Source organism: Lepidothrix coronata, unplaced genomic scaffold (assembly GCF_001604755.1).
Source record: "Lepidothrix coronata isolate B3197 unplaced genomic scaffold, Lepidothrix_coronata-1.0 Scaffold27, whole genome shotgun sequence".
Lineage (NCBI taxonomy): Eukaryota > Metazoa > Chordata > Aves > Passeriformes > Pipridae > Lepidothrix > Lepidothrix coronata.
The window spans coordinates 5,482,454-5,502,183 of NW_016690207.1; the positions used below are offsets into that span (position 1 = coordinate 5,482,454).

General features: G+C 56.3%; 3 protein-coding genes across 5 annotated transcripts in view; 1 reads left to right on the forward strand and 2 right to left on the reverse strand.

Annotated features, from left to right (window-relative positions):
- Nucleotides 1–5,841, reverse strand: part of EI24 (EI24, autophagy associated transmembrane protein) — an 8,041-nt gene extending 2,200 nt beyond the window's left edge. Inside the window, exons 1-8 of one of the 2 annotated variants that reach the window (XM_017809730.1) lie at nucleotides 5,792–5,841; nucleotides 5,001–5,148; nucleotides 3,166–3,311; nucleotides 1,959–2,019; nucleotides 1,283–1,349; nucleotides 777–901; nucleotides 458–577; nucleotides 237–348 (exon numbers count right to left, since the gene is read on the reverse strand). In XM_017809730.1, coding sequence (XP_017665219.1) covers nucleotides 237–348; nucleotides 458–577; nucleotides 777–901; nucleotides 1,283–1,349; nucleotides 1,959–2,019; nucleotides 3,166–3,311; nucleotides 5,001–5,042 — 673 coding nt within the window. In that variant the 5' untranslated portion in view covers nucleotides 5,043–5,148; nucleotides 5,792–5,841. Of the gene's footprint in view, nucleotides 1–236; nucleotides 349–457; nucleotides 578–776; nucleotides 902–1,282; nucleotides 1,350–1,958; nucleotides 2,020–3,165; nucleotides 3,312–5,000; nucleotides 5,149–5,638; nucleotides 5,659–5,791 lie in introns of those variants that run through there. The other variant, XM_017809731.1, reaches the window with a different exon arrangement.
- Nucleotides 5,842–6,826: 985 nt separating this feature from the next.
- On the reverse strand, nucleotides 6,827–13,016 carry FOXRED1 (FAD dependent oxidoreductase domain containing 1). 2 transcript variants are annotated; one of them, XM_017809721.1, is made up of 10 exons: nucleotides 12,970–13,016; nucleotides 11,134–11,378; nucleotides 10,946–11,056; nucleotides 10,743–10,861; nucleotides 10,558–10,652; nucleotides 10,265–10,366; nucleotides 10,102–10,169; nucleotides 9,224–9,372; nucleotides 7,959–8,088; nucleotides 6,827–7,285 (listed from the first exon to the last, which is right to left on the reverse strand). In XM_017809721.1, exons 2-10 carry the CDS (start codon nucleotides 11,353–11,355, stop codon nucleotides 6,926–6,928), a joined length of 1,356 nt encoding a protein of 451 aa, XP_017665210.1. In that variant the 5' UTR covers nucleotides 11,356–11,378; nucleotides 12,970–13,016; the 3' UTR covers nucleotides 6,827–6,925. The 2 variants fall into 2 exon arrangements, with proteins under 2 accessions (XP_017665210.1, XP_017665209.1); XM_017809720.1 differs by lacking the exon at nucleotides 12,970–13,016 and adding an exon at nucleotides 12,599–12,774.
- Nucleotides 13,017–13,055: 39 nt separating this feature from the next.
- Nucleotides 13,056–19,697, forward strand: SRPRA (SRP receptor alpha subunit). The gene is made up of 14 exons (XM_017809722.1): nucleotides 13,056–13,225; nucleotides 14,411–14,494; nucleotides 15,294–15,457; nucleotides 15,556–15,716; nucleotides 15,836–15,989; nucleotides 16,456–16,606; nucleotides 16,767–16,873; nucleotides 17,033–17,151; nucleotides 17,411–17,497; nucleotides 17,594–17,766; nucleotides 17,854–18,067; nucleotides 18,144–18,307; nucleotides 18,419–18,517; nucleotides 18,728–19,697. The coding sequence occupies exons 1-14, from the start codon at nucleotides 13,106–13,108 to the stop codon at nucleotides 18,854–18,856; spliced, it is 1,926 nt and encodes a 641-aa protein (XP_017665211.1). The 5' UTR covers nucleotides 13,056–13,105; the 3' UTR covers nucleotides 18,857–19,697.
- Nucleotides 19,698–19,730: the final 33 nt, after the last annotated feature.

Below are 19,730 nucleotides of genomic sequence, written 5' to 3' on the forward strand. Positions count from 1 at the left end.
TTGCAGAGAGGACACAGCACTCAAGGTGCCTCAGCAGTGCCAAGCACTGCCCTGGTCCTGTGGCCACACTATGGCTGAGACAGGCCAGGTGCCATTGGCCTTCTTGGCCACCTGAGCACACTGCTGGTCATGTTTACCCTTCATTCCATATAAAAACTGATGGAAAGTCAGCCTCTGATGCCAGAATTGGACACTCCTTGAGTAGGGAAACCCTCAATCCAGGTAAAGCCCCTCACCTTTGTTAAACCAGCGGTACTCAAAGCAGTAGAGTGAGTAGAGCAGCGACATGTGGAGGAGGCTGATCAGCTGCCCGACGAGGTCGATGGGGAACAGGCTCACGATCATTCCCTGGGATGGAAAAGGAGCAGGGGACTGAGGGACGCTCAGGATTTGGGGGGAACCACCCCAGGGGGCCACTCGGGGTGGAGCACAGTGGTTCCTTGGTGTCTCCTCCCACCTGGATGAGGAAAAGCGCCTGCAGCAGGAGGTTGAAGAGCATGTCTGCGATGATCTTGCTGACGCTGGGGAAGGGGTGAGGCTTCCTGCCCGACACCTCGAACGCCAGGTCCGCGATGTCCTGCCAGAGAGGGGGACTTGAGGAAAGGGAGCTCAAGAGGAACTTCAGGGAAATTAAACCTGGGATGACATTATTGAGCTGCTTTTGCCCACCCAAGGGTGCATTTTGGGGAGGGGGGTTTCATCTCGTGCCCCCACACCACCCAGCGAGGAAACTCCCCCCGTTTGCTCAAGGCAGGGCCCAGGTTCCTGTCACGTACCTGGAACCAGATGGCATTGACAACCTTACTGAGCACAAAGAGGGGCAGGACCCAGAGAGCGCTGAAAATGGAGGTGAGGATGAACTCCAGCCAGGACCAGACATCGCCGTGTAAGGACGGGTCACCTTTGGGAGAGAGACAGGGACACAATGAGGAACTGGCATAGGAGCCTCCAAAAGCTCCCTGGCACAGCCTCCAGGGAATTTCTCCTGACTGCAGTGCTTTAAATGTCTCTAAAAGCACATTTTCATCCACTTGCTTTTTTATTTAATTGCAAAAATACACCGACAAATGTGTTTTGAGTGGTAAAACCCACGGGCTGGATCCCCAACACACAGAGGCTGTCAAGCGGGGTGATCCATGGCTGGATTGTTCTACTGAACAATTAATGATGGGATGGGTTGGTACAGGGAGGAGGAGGAACAGCTCAGTGGGTGTTGGGACCCCCAAAACTCATCCATGGGTTGCTCAGCACCCCAGAACACCCAGAGGGGAAAGGCACCCACCGATGATCTGCGCCGTGACCGACTGAAGGACGGGGATGAACACTCGGTAGAACAAGAAGAGACTCAGCTGCAGGGAAAAACAAACAACAAGGGTTCTCAGTGAGGCTCTGCACGGTCATTCCTGTGCTCCTGTGGCCATGGATCCGAAGGCAGATGTGCCTCTCCTCCCCCAGTGATCCATAAACATGGAGGAACAAGGATCTCTGCTTAAATACAGCCACAGTCTACAGCTGAGCACTTGAACATTTCCATGCCCATCCCTTGTACTCTGCCCCAGTGCAATGGGAGAACGAAGCCAGTGATTTATGAGGCTGCAAAGTGTCGTCTCCATTAGGATCAGCCTCATGACACAGCCACGGGAAGGTCAGAGCCAAGGAAATGTCTTTAGGACATCAATATCCACTTGGTAAAGCAGTATCCCAGGCTGCAGCAGAGCAGGAGTTGAATATTTTGGTGGAGAGTTGGAAAAGCAGCTCATGGGTTCATTACTGGGTCTCCTAAGTAAGCCTATGGCCCAATATCCCAGAGTGAATCCCTTAAAATACAGCATTGGGATGGGAACATCCAGCAATTCCTGCTGCTACACCAACAGCTCTCAGCATGAGGGCTGGAGCAGGACATGGGTTTTCACAGAGGTTTTAAAATAAAACACAAACAATAAGAAGTCTCCACGTACCCAGAAGACACCTCCGTTCCAGGCACAACACTGAAATATCCGGCTCACTATCCGGGGTTCACTGCAGGAGAGAGACCTGTTAATGTCCCAGCACCTGGACAAAGCCTCTGCCCCACACCTGGGACACCTTGGAAATGTCCCCAAGAACCAGCTCCACGACAGTGGTGCACCTGATTTTATCCAAACAGGGGAATCCCAGAAGGAATCCCCACGCAGACTCACACCAGCTCTCTACAAGATTTACATCAGGGAGACTCTTTCAGCCTTTATTAATTCCCACAATCTGCACTGAAACAGAAGAAAAGCAAAGCTTTCTTCCAGATTTTTAAGCATTTATTGGAGATCTCAGGCATCATTCTCCTTAAACTCTTGCCACAATAAAATTAGGGAGTTTTGGGTGTTCTTTGGTCTCAGCAGAGACTGTTTCAGCTCAGGGTGGTTTTGGTGTCACTATCTGGACACACAAGAGCAGCTCTGTGAGACTCTGCAGCACTTTCCCAGTCAGCTCCTGCTACCAAAGGGACTTTGTTACAATGAAAACCAGCAAAATTTAGCTGTTTAGTGCCCCTAAAATTTATATTATTCCTCAGGGGCAGCCCATGTGTGAAGCCCTAGGGAGGACTGGGATCCAGGGAGACTTTTCTTTCCCCTTTCAGCCAGCCTACCACCCAGCTAGGCAGAAAAACTGGGAAGTGTCTCAGATGTTCCCAAAACCACCGTGTGAGGTGCCAGCCCAGTGTAATCAGGGCAGCACAGACACTTCCCAGAGCAGTTTGGGAGTCAGACATGGGAACAGATGCTCTTTGCTCCCACGTGGAGATAATTCTGGCATTTCCAGAGCCACTGAGATTCTGCAGCTCCACACGCCGCAGGCCTGGGGAAAAGAGATGGATCTGAGCTGCTGCTTCTTCCCTGATCTCATGACTACCAGAAAAAACAATGGATCTGAGGCAGGACGAGGATTCAGGAGGAAAAGAAACCCATAAATCCACTTTCTTTCAGTGTGCACAGCTCCACACCTTCCACTGGCAATTCAAGCTAATTATGAAACATAAAAGGTCCGACTTCTTATCTCACAGCTCCAGCTCCAGCTCCATTATGCAGTGGAAAAAGGAAGTTTCACGCCACCTTTTTCCCATTTATTGGCTCTGGCTACCAGAGGAGAAGGGAATGACCCCATTTCTGACTCGCTGGGCCCTGTACTCACTTCTCTTGCTTCTTCTCTTCCATGTGAAACCTCCGCTGGGCCAGTGCGCTGTTGGCTCTCCTGCGCCTCTGCTCTTCCCTTTTCTGCTGGATCCGGGCGTCCAGCTTGGAGATGGTGCAGATGCCCCAGATGGAGTCCTTAATTCCCTGCAGCACAAGGAGAGAGGAGGAATGGGATGTGCCATCAGAGCCCTCCTGGTTCCATGGCTGGCCCAGCTCCCTGGCTAAGCAGCACCCGGCTCAGCCGGAGCCAAGGCCTGGAGCAGCAACACCACCTCTTTCCATGGCCTGGTGACCTAAATCACTGCTCAGTCCAGCATCTCCAGGAGCAGCAGGAATTCTTCTGTAAAGGTGTGATTTCTCTTCCAATCTGCACTATTTATAACCCTGGCAGAAGCCAGAGAGTCGGATCTCTCCCAGCCCTGTCTGGCAGGAGGACCCTCATCCCCTGCCAGCACTTTGAGGCCAATAAAGTGGAATTACACAACTATTTGGGATGTGCAAAGTCTGACTGTACGTATGGGTTTGATGCTCATTCCTTCACAAATAAAAGCATCTCTCCTCGCCCCAGAAACATCCTCCCACCAGCCACATCACTGCAAACCTGTTACTAGGAGTGTGCCCAGAAGTTTTGCTTTACTCCACGTTGGGAAGATGGTGCGGGAGCACCAGGAAAGGACACAACTCCTCCCACCACAGGTGTCTGACCAAACCCAGCGAGTTTCCCAACACAAGTTACCTCTGGACACGAGCTGGTGCTCAGTGTCACAGCACAGTTTTTAAGGCTGTATTTACCCCTGGATGATGGAAGGCAGGGTGGGAGCAGCGAGTTCACACAGACCTTACTGCTGGGACAGAGCTGCCATGGTCATGGTTATAATATATTATTAATATATAATATCATATATATTATATTATATATTATTAATATATAACAGTTATAATGTATTGTTAATATATTATTAAAATATAATATATATTATATAGTATATATAACATAATATATATTATATTATAATATGAAATATATGATATATATTATATAATATAACATATATTATATATAATTATAATGTATTACATATTACATAACAGTATCAGTAATAATACTTTTTGTATATTAAATATAGTCAACTCTAATATATTAACTGTAATATTAACATAATGTATACATTAACATATATCAATAGAGTATTTATATATTATAAATGTAAAGTATATATGAAATGTATAGTATGTTTCATATATATTATATATTTTACATGTATCATACATTTCATTTATATCCTATATTTTATATGTATCATGTATTTTGTATATACTATACATTTTATTTATATTCCATTTTATATATTCTATATTTCATCTATATCATATATTGTGTATATATTACACATTTTATTTATATTATATTTTTTTTATATTATATGTTATTTATATTATATGTTATTTATATTATATGTTATTTATATTATATTTTATTTATATTATATTTTATATATATATTCTAGATTTAGTATATATTTCATACAATATATATTTTGTTTATATTATATTTAATATATTATATATATAATATTTATATACTTCATGTATATTTTATATTTTATATGTGTTATACACTTTATATGTATTATACATTTTAATAACGAAAATCAGTATGATAACAACAACATACTATACACTAATTTGTGCCCACGGGAAACCTGTCAGAGATTCAGCAGCAACAGACACACCAAACAATGGTGTTAAAATACACCTGGAGCCCCTTTTCCTTCAGTTCCCGGGCGCCCTGGGAAGGAAGGTGCTCCCGAGGGGACGGGACGCGGAGCTCACCCTGACGAGGTCATGAAGGAAGGTTCTCACGCTGTCGGCCATCTCGACTCCAGCATCACCTCTGCTTCCCAAACTATCAACTACAGGGAGAGGGGGAGAGCCGGGCCCAGGCCTCTCTCATCCTGGAGAGACGGGAAACAGGTGGAGCCTGCGGGGAGCGAACACAGCGGGAATTAGAGCTTAAATCGAACCCTGGTGACCTCTCACGGCGTTCCCGGCCCTCCGACCCTCCTCCGAAGGGCCTGGGAGTGGACCCGTCCCGCTCATTCCACGGGGTCTGCGGAACAGCTCTTGGAAAGCACCACAGAAATAAAAACAAGGGAATCAAGGGAAAACACTCGTGCTCTCCCACCAGGACTGAGCCCTCTCACCGCTCCCCGGCAGGAGCTCCCGGCGGCTCCGGAGCCACAAGCCCCGGCACGTCGGTGGTGCCGCCGCAGCGCAGGGCACGAACAATTAAAAATAATTATTAAAAAAAGGGGGTTGTTTTGGTTATTCCGAGTCAAACCCCGGCGGGGCCTGAGCTGCGGGGCCAGAACCGCCCCGCAGGTTTCCTAAGGAGTTCCTCACGGGCAGAACCCCCTCCCGCCCACCGGGGGTCTGTGTGACCCCATAATGCGGGCGGGGGCACATTTTACCTCAGGGCTGTTCCCAGTGTCCCCATGTGTGTGTGTGGGGTGGGAGGTCCCAGATTCCCTCCGGGCTGGTTTCCCCAGGGCTGCCGCGCGGTCCCCGGGGTGTCCCCACGTGTGTCCCCCCCCGGCGGTGCCCCCCGGTCCCCCCGCACTCACCGGGGCCGGGCCGGGGGCGGACGGGCGGGACGGGCCCGGCTCACACGGCCCGGCCGCGCCCACCGCGCATGCGCCGCGCACGGGCACTGCCGCGGCCCCGCCCTCTGCCTCAAGCCCCGCCCCCTCTCGGTAACCACGCCCCCCTGCCGCAAGGCACGCCCCACCGCCAGTGGCCACGCCTCTTTGGTGGCAGCGGCGCCTTCCCCGGTACTGCGCGTGCGCCAGTTCCCGCGCTACCACATTGCCCCTCTACCCATGCTGCGCATGCGCGCTGCGGCCGCCCCGCCGCCAGAGGGCGCCACGTACGCGAGGAGGGGGAACTGGGAGAGCTGATTGGATACTGGGAATAGTGGGGGATAATGGGGATAACTGGGGCTGGGGGATACTGGGAATAGTGGGGGATAATGGGGATAACTGGGGCTGGGGGATACTGGGAATAGTGGGGGATAATGGGGATAACTGGGGCTGGGGGATACTGGGAATAGTGGGGGATAATGGGGATAACTGGGGCTGGGGGATACTGGGAATAGTGGGGGATAATGGGGATAACTGGGGCTGGGGGATACTGGGAATAGTGGGGGATAATGGGGATAACTGGGGAGATAATAGGGATAACTGGGGCTAGGGGCTCTGGGGGATACTGGAGACACTGGGACTGGGAGTATGGGAACATAGCAGGGATACTGGGGGGAATGGGGGTAGTGGGGACACTGGGGGGATACCAGGAACATTGCACTGGGCGTATGGGAACATAATGGGGATACTGGGGACACTGAGACTCGGGGTATGGGAATATGGGGATACTGCGGGGAATGAGGGATACTGGGAGGATACTGGAGACACTGGGACTGGGGGTATGGGAACATAATAAGGACACTGGGGGGATACTGGGGACACTGAGACTGGGGGATATGGGAACATAGTGGGGATACTGGGGGCAATGTGGACACTGAAGCTGGGGGGGGCATAATGGGGACACTGCAACTGAGGATACTGGCAGTGCTGGTGGAGGCAGCACGACAGGTCTGGACCCCATTAACTGCTCACCTGCCCCTTTTATTCCTACAGGACACTCATCCAGCCGGGGGAGGGGGTGCCAGGGCCGCCCCTCGGTGTCCCCCCTCCCCGCCCCCATCAGACCACGCCGGCCTCCCGCAGGGGCTCCCCGTCCTCCAGCCGGGCCCAGCCCAGGCGCCGCAGGTCCAGGCTCTCGAAGCGGCCCCGGATCACCAGCTCGGCCACGGCCCTGCCGGCGGCGGGCGAGTGCTGGAGGCCGTGCCCGCTGAAGCCCGCGGCCAGGAACATGTTCTCCAGCCGGGGGTGCGGGCCCAGCACCCCGTTATGGTCGAAGGTGTTGTAGTCGTAGTAGCCGGCCCAGGACCCCTGCACCCGCAGGGACTCGAAGGACGGCACCCTCCGGGCCAGCCGGGGCCACAGCTGCTCCTGGAAGTAGTCGTGGTCCACCGAGAGGTCGCTGGGATCCGGCTCTTCCTCCTGGGAAACATGGATTGGGGCGGCTTTAATTATAGATACCTGTAGGAGTCAGGTTTCAGGAAAGGGTGTTTTTATTATGCCCCTATTTAAATCATGTAGTTTGGGTTTTTGCAGGGGTTATTGGTTGTATGTTTTTCAATCTGGCAACTGTACCTGTTTTGAAATTCTGAAAAGGAATCAACACGAAGAATGTAAGGATCAACAAACCCAGATCGTGTCTTACCTGCTGTCTTCCCCCCCCCTTTTTTTTTTGTTATAGAAAACCAAAAGTTACACCTTTTCCTGAAACCCGACTCCTACAGATACCCTTGGAGGAAGATATATAACCAGGAGGATGGAGCTTGGTTCCTGCTCAAGGAGAAGCACCTTCCTCAAAGATAGTTGGATGGTTTTTTTAACTCCTGCATTCCAGAGGAAGCTTCCAGGCTCTCTCCCTCTGGTCTGAGCAGAGATAAACCCTCACAGATGTTCATCATCAGGCAGCGATGATAAAAGCCAAGGAAAACCAGAGGGGCATGTCTTTCTCAGGCACTGTTAGGAATTTTCCCTTGTAAGCCCAGGGAATAAACGTTCCTGGAATCCTTCCGCTGCCTGGCATTTTGGGGGTACCTTCATCACAGGGTTTGATAAAGAACAGGGGGGTGAATGACCTGGGGGACCCCTCTGGGCTCACCTCGGGGGGGCTCATCCCGCCCAGGTAGTTCCCAGCGATCCCTTCCCGACGGAAATAAGCGCCCGAGGTGTCCACGAGGAAGGGGCAGGAGAGCCCAGGGCCGTCTGGGCAGTGCCAGCAGAACACGTACCTGGGGAACCCCCCAAAAAATAGGGTGAGGGGTGCTGCCCCTGCCCCCCATCTTAGGGGTGGGATGTGGGGACGCCCCAAAAAATAACATGGAGGGGTCACGTTGCTCTTGGAGACAATGGAGGGGCTGGGAGTGGGGGCACTGGGGGATAATGGGGACACTGGGACTGGGGGCAGTGGAGGGATAATGGAGGCACTGGGACTGGGGGCAGTGGAGGGATAATGGAGGCACTGGGACTGGGGGCAGTGGAGGGATAATGGAGGCACTGGGACTGGGGGCAGTGGAGGGATAATGGAGGCACTGGGACTGGGGGCAGTGGAGGGATAATGGAGGCACTGGGACTGGGGGCAGTGGAGGGATAATGGAGGCACTGGGACTGGGGGCAGTGGAGGGATAATGGAGGCACTGGGACTGGGGGCAGTGGAGGGATAATGGAGGCACTGGGACTGGGGGCAGTGGAGGGATAATGGGAGCATGGAGGGATACTGAGAGGATAATGGGGGTACTGGGGACACTGGGACTGGGGGGTATTGGAATGTAATGGGGGTACTTGGGGGGATGCTGGGCCTGGGAACACTGAGGGGGTAATAATGGGAACACTGGGGACATACTGGGGATACTGGGGGGATCCTGGGGATCCTGAGGCTGGGGTCAATGGGGGGGGGGGTGACAGGTGACACTGGGGAGATAATGGGGACACTGGGACTGGGAGTACGAGAGGGATAATGGGAGTACTGGGGCTGGGGGCACTGGAGGGACAATGGGACCCCCAAGATGCAACACCACCTTTCCAAAAAAAAGACTAAGGGAGTTCACCCTCCCTCCCTGAGTTTGGAGGATGGTGGGATGCAAGCCCCCCACCCCAAAAATAAAGCACCAAGGAGGTCCATCCCTCCACTCCATTGAAGATGGAGGGGTGCTGGGTGCCAGGATGACCCCCCTTGCTCCCCAAAAAAACCCCTGAGGAGTCCCCCCCATCACAGAGGGGTGGTGGGTGCTGAGGTGCCCCCCCAGAATAGCACCAAGGGGTTCACTCTCCCTGGAAAAAGGAGAGGTGCTGGGATGTGCCCCCACTCTGACCCACCACAGAGGGTGCACTGCCAGGCTGTGCCCCCCTCGTTGGCCCCCCAGATACCTCTTCCTGGGCTGGATGGGCAGGGGGGGCTGGCACAGCCTCCTGGGGAGCCCGTCAGCCTCCAGCAGCTTCCCGGCCCAGGCGCCTGCGGCGTTGACCACGATGGAGCAGGCGACAGGCTGGTACTCCAGGCTGTCTGGCATGTAGATCTGTGAGGAGTGGGCACAGACTTGGAGTGTTTTGTTCCAGGATCACATGCAGGGCCAAGAGCAGAACTACTTTTGTAGTAGTTCAGGCTTGAGGTCTTTGTCCAGGTGGCCAAGGTCCACTTTCTGGGTCTCCTGTCGCAGGAATTCCCAGGGATAACTGAAATACTTGTGAAGAGTCATGGATCATCGGCCCTCCAGCCACCTGATACAGCACAGGCCTGCTTTGGACAGAGTTCCTGCCACTGCAGGAATTTTGTGAGCTCTCTTCTCATTTCATAAACCTACGTAAACCACACACAACCAGATAAACATTTCAGCTGCCTCAACATTTCTCAGAAAAGGCTGGGAGTGAGGGCAGACATCCCAGCAGTGACTGCCACCCTGAATAACCCCTCCAAACAGCACACGTGATCTTCCTTCCTCCTGGGGCAGCTGCCATGACTTGGGCAGCCCAAATAATGCCCCCAGTGCAGCCTGTGCACAGAATCAAGATCCACACTTTGCTTCATGCAAGGCCTTCATTCGCAATAAGGGGGTCTTTAACTCTGGCAAACTTCGGGGGAGGGTCCTCGTGAATTAGAAAGAAAACGTGCTCAACCTGTACAGACCCCACATGGAGATGGGGCAGAGGGGTTGTCATGGACACTCCTGGAGGACCCACGAGTTCTGGGGGGGTCACACACACACACACACAGACAGACAGACAGACACACACACACAGACACTCACGTGCACGTATTTAATGCGCGTGGACTCTGCTGCTGACGATGTTGGGTCATTGGCTGTGGTGACAAAAGCTGGAGGGTTTTGGGTTAAGGTGGGGGTTCCTGGGGGTGGTGGTCCCCCGTGGAGGTCCCAGTGGGGTCCAGTGCCCACCCCCACCGTTCCTCACCTCGCACCTCCCCGCGGCAGCTGTGGACCCCCAGGGACGTGGCTTTGCGCCGGAAAGCGTTGAGGAGGGTCCAGGGGTCGAACCAGCCTTCATCCTCCAGGCCTGGGGGGGACATAGGTAGAGGGAGGGGACACTGTGGTGTGACTCCCCCCTAAAAATGCAGTTTGGGGGGGGCTGGACCTCCCCTTCCATAAATAAAGCCAGGAATGCAGGAAGCATCCAGCAGGGTGGGGATATAGGGTGGTTATGGGGTTAAGGATGGGTGTTAAGGGGGGGTCCTCACACCCACATACCATAGGATGCCACGGCCACGTCTTCTGTGTTTATCCAGGGGAATTTCTCCTTCAGCTGGGTGGGGGACAGCAGGGCTACCTGTGCCCCTTCATCCCTGGGAACAGCCAGCAGGTGGAGGGGGGGTCGGATGACCCCCACCTTCCCCAAAATCCCCCCTGTGGGGGGGCCTGTGTGTGTCCCCCACCTCTGGAGCTGGACAGTGGCCTCCAGCTTGGCAGCATCCTCTGGGGAGGCCAGGAACAGGTATCCTGAGGGCTGGAACTGGATGTCGATGGGGGGCTCGTTGGGAACCCCGAGGTGCTCCTGTGAGGAGAGGAGAGGACCCTGGTGAGCAGGGCTGGGACCCCCCAAACCACCCCCCCGGCTCACACAACCAGCCCCACATACATTGATGTCACGCAGGAAGCTGGCGGAGAACCGGGACATCTGGATGTTCTCTGGGAGGGAAAACTGCTGCCGGATCCCCCCCACCGACAGCACCGTGGAGGCTCTGGAATACTGACAGGGAGGACCCCCCCAGCAATTAACAGGGGCTCAGGGGGGGTCACACCCTGCCCCGGGAGGGGGTGTCTCACCGTGGGGTCCCGCTCCACCACCAGCACCTTCATCCCGTGCCGCCGGAACCGGCCCTCCAGCACCTTCAGCCAGTAGGCCACGGACCAGCCCACCACGCCGCCCCCCACCACCACCACATCGGCCTCGTCGGGGGGCCGGGGGTCGGGGTGGATGCCCGGGGGCAGCCAGCCCCCCCAGGCGCTCCCTGCCGCCGGCACCTGATCCCTCAGGGTCTGCCCCATGCGCTCCAGGGTCTGCCCCAGCTCTGCTGAGACATGGGGGGGCTGCCAGGCCTGGGGGGCACAGCTGGCAGCCCCTCCGGGCACCCCAGGACCCTCTGAATCCCCTGGGACCACCCCAGTACCATCTGGGACCACCCCAACTCCCTCTGCATCCCCTGGGACCACCTCAGTTCCCTCTCAGAGCCCCCAGTACCCTCTGCATCCCATGGGACCACCCCAATTCCCTCTGAGACCACCCCAGTACCCTCTGCATCCCATGGGACCACTTCAGTTCCCTTTCAGAGCCCCCAGTATCCTCTCCACACCCTGAGACCAACCCAGTTCCCTCTGGGACCACCCCAGTTCCCTCTGCATCCCCTGGACCCCCCTATTGCCTGGGACCCCCCCATTCCCTGCATTCCTTTGGCCCCTTCCCCATTCCCAGCGATCCCACACCCCGACCCTCCCTCCATTTCCCCGGGACCCCGCCATATACCCTCGTAAAGCCCACACACCCCAGCAATCCCCCAACCCCAGTGACCTCCCCATTCCCTGGGACCCTCCATCCGTTTGACCCTCCCCCCACCCCATTCCCAGGGATCCCAACATATCCCGATCCCCCCTCCATTCCCTCCAGGACCCCCCATATACCCCCATAAACCTTCCATTGCCCCCGGGACCCACCCCTCCCCACATACCCTCACAACCACCCCAGCGAGCCCCCCATTCCCAGTGACCTCCTACTCCCTGGGACCCCCACATTGCCTGGAACTCCACATTCCTTTGATCCCCTCCCCATTCTCACCCCGACCTCCGCTCCATTCCCCCAGTGACCCCCCCAAAACCATCCTAGCGACTCTCCTATTTCCAGTGACCCTCCATTCCCAGAAACCCCCCCGTTCCCAGCAAGCCCCCCATTCCCCAGGACTCTCCATCCCTTTGACGCCCTCCCCATTCCCAGCGATCCCAACACACCCCGACCCCCTCTCCATTCCCCCCAGGACCACCCCATATACCCCCATAACCCCTCCATCCCCCCCAGCGAGCCCCTCATTCCCAGTGACCTCCTACACTCCGGGAGCCCCTCATTCCCTGGGACTCCGCATTCCTTTCACCCCCTTCTCATTCCCAGCGATCCCAACACACCCCTCCACTTCCCCTGAACCTCCCTCCCCCCAAATCCCCGCTGCGGACCCCAGCCCTCAATCCCCGCTTCCCCTTTCCCCCCCGTTGCTCCCTCCCCGTTGCCATCCCCGTCCCTCACCGCGGAAGAAGTCGGCGCCGCGCGGTGCCGCAGTGCGGAGGGCTCTGCTCGGACCCCCCTCCTGTCGGGGGGTCCCCCCGTGTCCCCCCCATGGGGGTCTCACCCCCCCCGCCGCCCTTTGCCCCAACACGCGTCCGCACCGCAGCATGGCCACGCCCCTTTCCGCCGCAAACACGCCCCTTTTCGACCGCAACCACGCCCTCTTTCTCCCTTAGCCACGCCCCGCCTCCTTGTAGCCACGCCCCCCTCGGCCCCCGCGCGCTTTCCCGGATTTAATTCCAATGATCCAGCTGTCCGTGGAAGGCCAGTTCCAGCTGAAGCAGTAAGACTAACACACGGCTTCGTCTGACAAAGCAGGCTCGGTGTCGAACCTGCGACATGGCCTCGCCCCCTTTCCACGCGGCCACGCCCCTCTTGGCCCCCGCGCGCGCAGGGCTAAGGGGGCGTGGCTTCCGGCGGAAGGGCGGGGCAGAGCGACGTGTGCGCCCGGCTGGGCCCGGCGCCGCCATGCTCGACTTCTTCACCATCTTCAGCAAGGGCGGCCTCGTCCTCTGGTGCTTCCAGGGCGTGCGCGGGCCCGCCGCCACCGCCCCCGTCAACGCGCTCATCCGCTCCGTGCTCCTGCAGGTCCCGGGGTCGGGGGGGTAACGGCGCGGGTGGCAGCGGAGGAGGGGGGGGAGTGGGCGAGACCATCTGCCTGTTTGAGGAGGGGGGGAAATGGGCGAGACTACGGGTCTGGAGGGAAGGGTGGGATCAGCTGTGGGGAGGGTGATGGGGTTGGGAGCATGTGAGGGAGAATAAGGGAGACCGTGTACCTGGTTGGGGGGGACTGGGACCACCCACCTGGGGCAGGGGAGGGGTGGGACCACTTATGGGGACGGTGGTTGGAGGGGACCACCTGCCTGGGGAGGGGGGTCAGGTGAGCCCACACATCTGGCGGGGGGAGGAGGGGACAGGGACTGGGACCACCTAATTTTGGGGGACGATTGAGTGGGACCACCTAATTGGGGAGGGGGACGGGTGGGACCACCTAACTGGGGAGGGTGATGGGGCAGGACCACCCGTGGAGAAGAAGAATAAGAGGGACCATGTACCGGGTTGCTGGGGGGGAACTGGGACCACCCACTTGGGGAGGGAGAGAAGGTTGCAGTGTACCAGGGAGGGCGTGTTGGGACCACCTCACTGGGGACGGTGATGAGGTGGGACCATCTAACTGGGGGGGAGAGGGCCAGAGGAGCCCACACAGCTGGGAGGGGGGAGTGGACAGGGACTGGGACCACCTAATTGGGGGGGGAATGGGTGAGACCACTGGTCTGATGGGGGGGTGGGATCACCTATGGAGAGGGTGATGGGGTTGGGACCATCTGGGAAGAGGGAGAATAAGAGAGAACGTGGACTTGGTTGTGGGGGAGGGAACTGGGACCACCCACCTGGGGCAGGGGGAGGAGTGGGAGCACATAATTGGGGAGGGTGATTTGGGGGGACCACCTAAGTGGGGAGAGGGGGTTCAGGTGAGCCCACACAACTGGTGAGGGGGGGAAGAGGGGGCAGGGACTGGGACCACCTACCTGTTGGGGTGAGGGAGGAACAGGTGGGACCACCTGTCTGGAGAGGGACATGGGCACAATCACCTCTGGTGGTCGGTGGCATCACCCAGTTGAGGGGGAAGGATGGGGCCACCTGCCCAGGGGGGTGTGGGATCACCTGTAAGGGATGATGTGGACCACTTTTGAGGAGGGGGGGTGGCAGGGATAATGAGGGGGGGGTCTCCACGCTGCTGGCACCCCCATTCTGACAGCTCCTCTCCCCCAGGAGCGAGGAGGCAACAACTCCTTCACCCATGAGGCCCTCACGCTCAAGTACAAACTGGACAACCAGTTTGAGCTGGTGTTTGTGGTAAGAGACCCTCCCTCAGGCACCCCCAGCATGGCAGGGGAGTTCCTCCAGCATCTTGGGGTGCCCCAAGAACTGAGGGAGGGGGATTGTCCCAGAACAGAGAGGGGAGAATTCCCAGTGTGTTGTGGTTTGGGCAAACAGCTGTTCCCACTGCCTGGGGCTGGACCTCGGCTCCTAGACTGGTTGGCTCCTCTGGCTCTGGGATTTTGGGGGGTATGGTGAGGGTCTTGCCATTCCTGGCTCTGGGAGGGTCTCAGAGGGGCTGAGCAGTGCCCCCAGCACAGGCAGGCTCCCCATGGAGGGTGGGCACGAGTGTCTCCCAGCCCTTCACCGCTGTGGGAGTAGCTTATTTTAATCGTCTGCAACAGGATTAAAACTAACCAAACCTCAAATAGAACCTGCAGCCTCATGAAACTTCACTTTTTCCAGAGCTATTTAAAAATAACCCCAGAAATGTGTTGCCCCCTCCTCTTTACAGAGCATTTAACACTCTCCCTTTCAGTCTCCCCGCTCCTTATCTCCATAAATCCACAAAAGCTTCCCTGTGGACTTGGAGATAAACAAAAGGTTCTCTGCCCTTGTGCTACGTGTCTTTGTTGCCACAAGGCAGCCTGTGTGTGTTGGTGCTGCCTTTGGGCTGTTTTTTACCTTTTTGGGGGCATTTTAAAGGCTTGGGAAAGCGGAGCAGAAAGCGCAGCCTGGAGCTTGCCTACTCTGAGTTAAACAGAGAGGTTTTTGCTCCCTTGCTGCTGTTAAATGAGCTGGGAGTGCAGTGTCTGTTGGCTGTGCCCCTTGGCAGGTGGGTTTCCAGAAGATCCTGACTCTAACCTACGTGGACAAGTTGATAGACGATGTCCACAAGGAGTTCAGAGACAAGTACCGCAATGAGTTCCAGCAGAAAGGGGCCCTGGGCCTCCTAAATGGCACCTTTGATTTTAAAGATGACTTCATGCGCCTCCTCCGGTACCACAGCCTGCTTTTTGTGTTAAATTTCTGTTTTGAGCAGAGTTGGGAGGGGGAAAAAGAGCTGGAATCCAGGCTAATGGGTCACCTTCCCACAGGGATGCAGAGGAGAGCAGCAGAGTCCGAGCTCCCACGGTAATGAAGACGTTTGAGCAGTCTCTGAAATCCCAGAAGACTGTCAAGTGTATGATTGAAACCCGGGGGGAGAAACCAAAGGAGAAGGTCAAGAACAAGAAGAACAAAGGTTCCAAAAAAGAGGGTGAGTTCATGGGGAAGATAAACTGGGGGGGGGGAATATTCCAGAGCTCTGTGTTGAGCCTGTGCTTTCCCAGCCTGCTTGGAGCTGGTCTAAGCTCGTGTGGGGGCTCTTCCCATCAGGAACTGAAGCTGCTGCAGCACCCAGTAAAGCATCCGGGGGTGACAAACAGCCCTCGGCAGCAGGGGACAAGGAGGAGCTGACCAAGGATGAAATCCTGCAGAAGAACCGGGAGGAATTCTTCAGGAGACACATGAAAGCCGGGGAGAAGTCCAAGTGCGTGATGAGAGCACTGTCAGTCTGCCTGTGCTTTGAACCAGACTGTGGCTGAGTCTCTCCTTTTGGTGACCCCTGGAAGTCAGATCTCGCTTTCCTGGATCTTATTTCCCTTTTCCTTATGTCTCTCCTTGCTGGAAAGACTGGGAGAGGGCAGCTGGGGGTTCTGAAGGGGAAATAGAGCTTGGGAGAGACCCAGAAACCCAGCATGTGCCTGGGAGAGGTCCAGACCTGTCTTTAGTGAGCAGACAGCAGTGATGCATCAATGCCTGGCTTGAGGGGAACCGGTGCCATACAGGGTTAAAGTTCAGAAATATGAACTTTGGGGACCAAATCAGCCAAGTTTAGCCTTAATTTCTGTCTTTTTGGGTAATGCAGGCTTTTATTTTTCACACCTTCTGAGGAGGCGACAGCTCTGCTCCCCTGCCCCGAACACAAGGCGTGTCCTGCTCTTTTGTTTCCTCAGATCTCCCAAGCCTGACGCACAGAAGGAGAAGGGGAAGAAGCCCCGGGTGTGGGATCTGGGGAACTCTAATGCCAAAGTACTCGATTACAGTAACTCCGCTACCAACGGCAGCGCCGAGGCCTGTCCTGTGGAGGAGTTTGACCCCGACATGGTGAGGGAAAATCAGGGCAGTCCACGTTGTTCTGGGCACTCTGTGTTGTTCTGGGCTCAGTTGGGCGTTGTGAACCCAGCCTGGTCTCCACGGCTGGATGAGAAGGGATCAAACAGAGATCTTGGCACTCAGCCCCTAAAGCCACTTCTCCCCCTCACAGGCCCTGGGGGACAAGAATCGGGAGCCTGGGCGCCTCTATGACCTGGAGTATGAGAGTGAGGACGAAGCCGAGGAGGAGAAGGTTGTCCAGAACACTTCGAAACCCAGGTAGAGGCTCCCACAGCCCCTGCTTGTCACATGGGCCTTGATTTCTCTCCTGTGACTCCTCCTCCAGTCTAACCAGTAATGCAGGAAGGGCAAACCGGTGTGTTTGTCCGCTTGCAACTTGCTCTCAAACCTCAAGGTACCTCCTCTGCTTCTCTGCAGCGTGAAGAAGGGTGGCCTGGGGGGCATGTTTGGCATGCTGAAGGGGCTGGTGGGCTCCAAGAGCTTGACGAGAGAGGACATGGACCCCGTGCTGGAGAAGATGAAGGATCACTTGATCGGTACGTCTGGATTTGCAGTGACATGGTTCCTCGTGCTCTTTTGGGTGGGCCCTGGTGTGGGTGACACCGATGGTTTGGGATGTTCCTGCCCACAGGAACTGTAGTGGGTTTCTGTCTCACCTGTTGACAGTGCGGCACAAGGGGGGCAGTGGTCAGGTCCGGTGGGGATCCTGAGCACTGGCTCCGTGCTTCTGTTGATGCCGATGTCTGGCACGTGGAACCTTGGCAGTGCTGACTCCCCACTCTCTCTCTCTCAAAGCTAAAAACGTGGCAGCCGAGATCGCCGTGCAGCTCTGCGAGTCCGTGGCCAAGAAGCTGGAAGGGAAGGTGATGGGAACGTTCACCAGTAAGTGTCTGTGTGGCCTCCTGTGTGTGATCTGGAGCTCGGGAGTGTTCCCCAGGCATGACTGGTCCTCTTTCCATCCCCCCCACCCCTCCCCAGCGGTGACCTCGACAGTGAAGCAGGCGCTGCAGGAGGCCCTGGTGCAGATCCTGCAGCCCCAGCGCCGCGTGGACGTGCTGCGCGATGTCATGGACGCCCAGCGCCACCGCCGGCCCTACGTCGTCACCTTCTGCGGCGTCAACGGCGTCGGGAAGTCCACCAACCTGGCCAAGGTAGGGCAGGACCCTCCTGGATCACAGGAGAGGCGTGATGGGGTCAGGCTGTGGCTGCCAACACGTTTGATTTGCTGCCACCCGCAGATCTCGTTCTGGCTCATCGAGAATGGCTTCAGCGTCCTCATCGCCGCCTGCGACACCTTCCGCGCGGGCGCCGTGGAGCAGCTCCGCACCCACACCCGGCGCCTCAACGCGCTGCACCCCCCGGAGAGCCACGGCGGGCGCACCATGGTGCAGCTCTACGAGAAGGGCTACGGCAAGGACGCCGCCGGCATTGCCATGGAGGCCATTTCCTACGGTAGGTGCGGCGCGGGGGGAGCCGCCGTCCCTCACGCCGCCCCCCCGTCCTTCATGGCCCTTCCCCGTCCCCCCAGCGCGGAACCAGGGCTTTGACGTGGTGCTGGTGGACACGGCCGGCCGCATGCAGGACAACGCGCCCCTCATGACCGCGCTGGCCAAGCTCATCGCCGTCAACGCGCCCGACCTGGTCCTGTTTGTCGGGGAGGCGCTGGTGGGGAACGAGGCTGTGGATCAGCTGGTGAGCACCTGGAGGGTTTTGTTCCTGAGAGATGCAGGAAAAACCCTGTTTCTGTAGGCTCTACAGTGGTAGCACCACAACTGCATTTCTTGGATCCTCCTTGTCCCTCAGGTCAAGTTCAACAAGGCTCTGGCTGATCACTCCATGGCCCAGACGCCGCGGCTCATCGACGGGATCGTCCTCACCAAGTTTGATACCATCGACGACAAGGTAAGGGGGCTGCTGAGGCGGCTCTGCACAGAGCTGCTGGATGGTGCCTGGAGGGGAGAGGCGGGAATGGTCGAACACGGGATGCTCCTGTGCTTCCCTCTTGCTTTTGACCCAAATTTAGCGGCGTGGTTTCACCATGTGGGGGACGAGTGATGAGCTTCCCGAGGGGGAAGTGCCGGGTTTCAGGTGCTGCACGCTTGTCCCTGGCAGGTCGGCGCCGCCATCTCCATGACCTACATCACGAGCAAGCCCATCGTGTTCGTTGGTACCGGACAAACCTACTGTGATCTGCGCAGCCTTAACGCCAAGGCCGTGGTCGCCGCGCTCATGAAGGCCTGAGCCACAAACCGCTGTGTGCAGATGTCCCAGAAGAACATGCTTTACCCCGTCACCGACTAGTCCTTCCCGTGTAGTGCAGAACAGAATGAAGGAACACCAGCATGAGGGGTACTTTTCTTGGATAAAGCCCCTTTTATCCAGCAAAAGCCCTGCCCTGGGTTCCTCCATTCTTTCCCAGTGACGCAGGCTCCCTGGCGGGGAGGCCGAATCCAGAGCTTTGTATTGTTCGTGCTGCACGGGGGGTGGGCGGTGCCAGGGCCTGCTGTGCTTTTTGGAGGGTTTCAAGGCATTTTTTGAGCTGCTTTTGATTTCTAGGCCAGCTTAGGGAGGAGGCAGGAGGGACTTTGGCTTAGGAGCAGTGTTAGACCTGGCTGTTAATGTTGCTGCTCGCAGCAGCTCCACTGAAGCTGATAAACCAAAAAAAAAAAAATGGCAACAGCCTGTGCTGGGCTGGAGGGGAAATGCTAAATTGCCTTAAGGTCCTCCATTTCTGCCCTCACTAGGACTCCAGGGTCCCCAGACACCACATATTTGGGCAGGAGCTGGAGAGCTGCGGCAGCCGGGTGTGGAGGGGGAAGGCAGCAGGCCTGGCTCCTGCCCACTGGCCTCAGCGGTACCTGCTAGTAAAAACGAAATAAACCAAACCACATTAGTACTGGAAGAGAATGGTGGCTGCTTGCTGCTTTCCTGCACCCTTTCTCCCCCCTCTGAGTGCCTCTTGATCCCGGCTGGAAGTGCTACACTGAATAATACAAAACTCTTTGACAATGTCTTGTAGCTCTGTATTGCAGATGTGCTCTAGTGCAATAAATTGAATGCTGTCTGCTAAGAGACATGATTTGTATAAAATAAACTTCATAATTTGTTCTCTGTG

Coding starts and splice junctions, on each gene's coding strand:
- FOXRED1 (XM_017809720.1), bottom strand. CDS start 12,746: ATGCTGCGGTGCGGACGCGTGTTGGGGCAAAGGGCGGCGGGGGGGGTG. Junction 11,379..12,598: donor CGGCGCCGACTTCTTCCGCG/GTGAGGGACGGG, acceptor ATGTCTCAGCAG/AGCTGGGGCAGACCCTGGAG. Junction 7,286..7,958: donor GCGGGATGAGCCCCCCCGAG/GTGAGCCCAGAG, acceptor CATGTTTCCCAG/GAGGAAGAGCCGGATCCCAG.
- SRPRA (XM_017809722.1), top strand. CDS start 13,106: ATGCTCGACTTCTTCACCATCTTCAGCAAGGGCGGCCTCGTCCTCTGG. Junction 15,458..15,555: donor GACTTCATGCGCCTCCTCCG/GTACCACAGCCT, acceptor ACCTTCCCACAG/GGATGCAGAGGAGAGCAGCA. Junction 16,874..17,032: donor CAGAACACTTCGAAACCCAG/GTAGAGGCTCCC, acceptor GCTTCTCTGCAG/CGTGAAGAAGGGTGGCCTGG.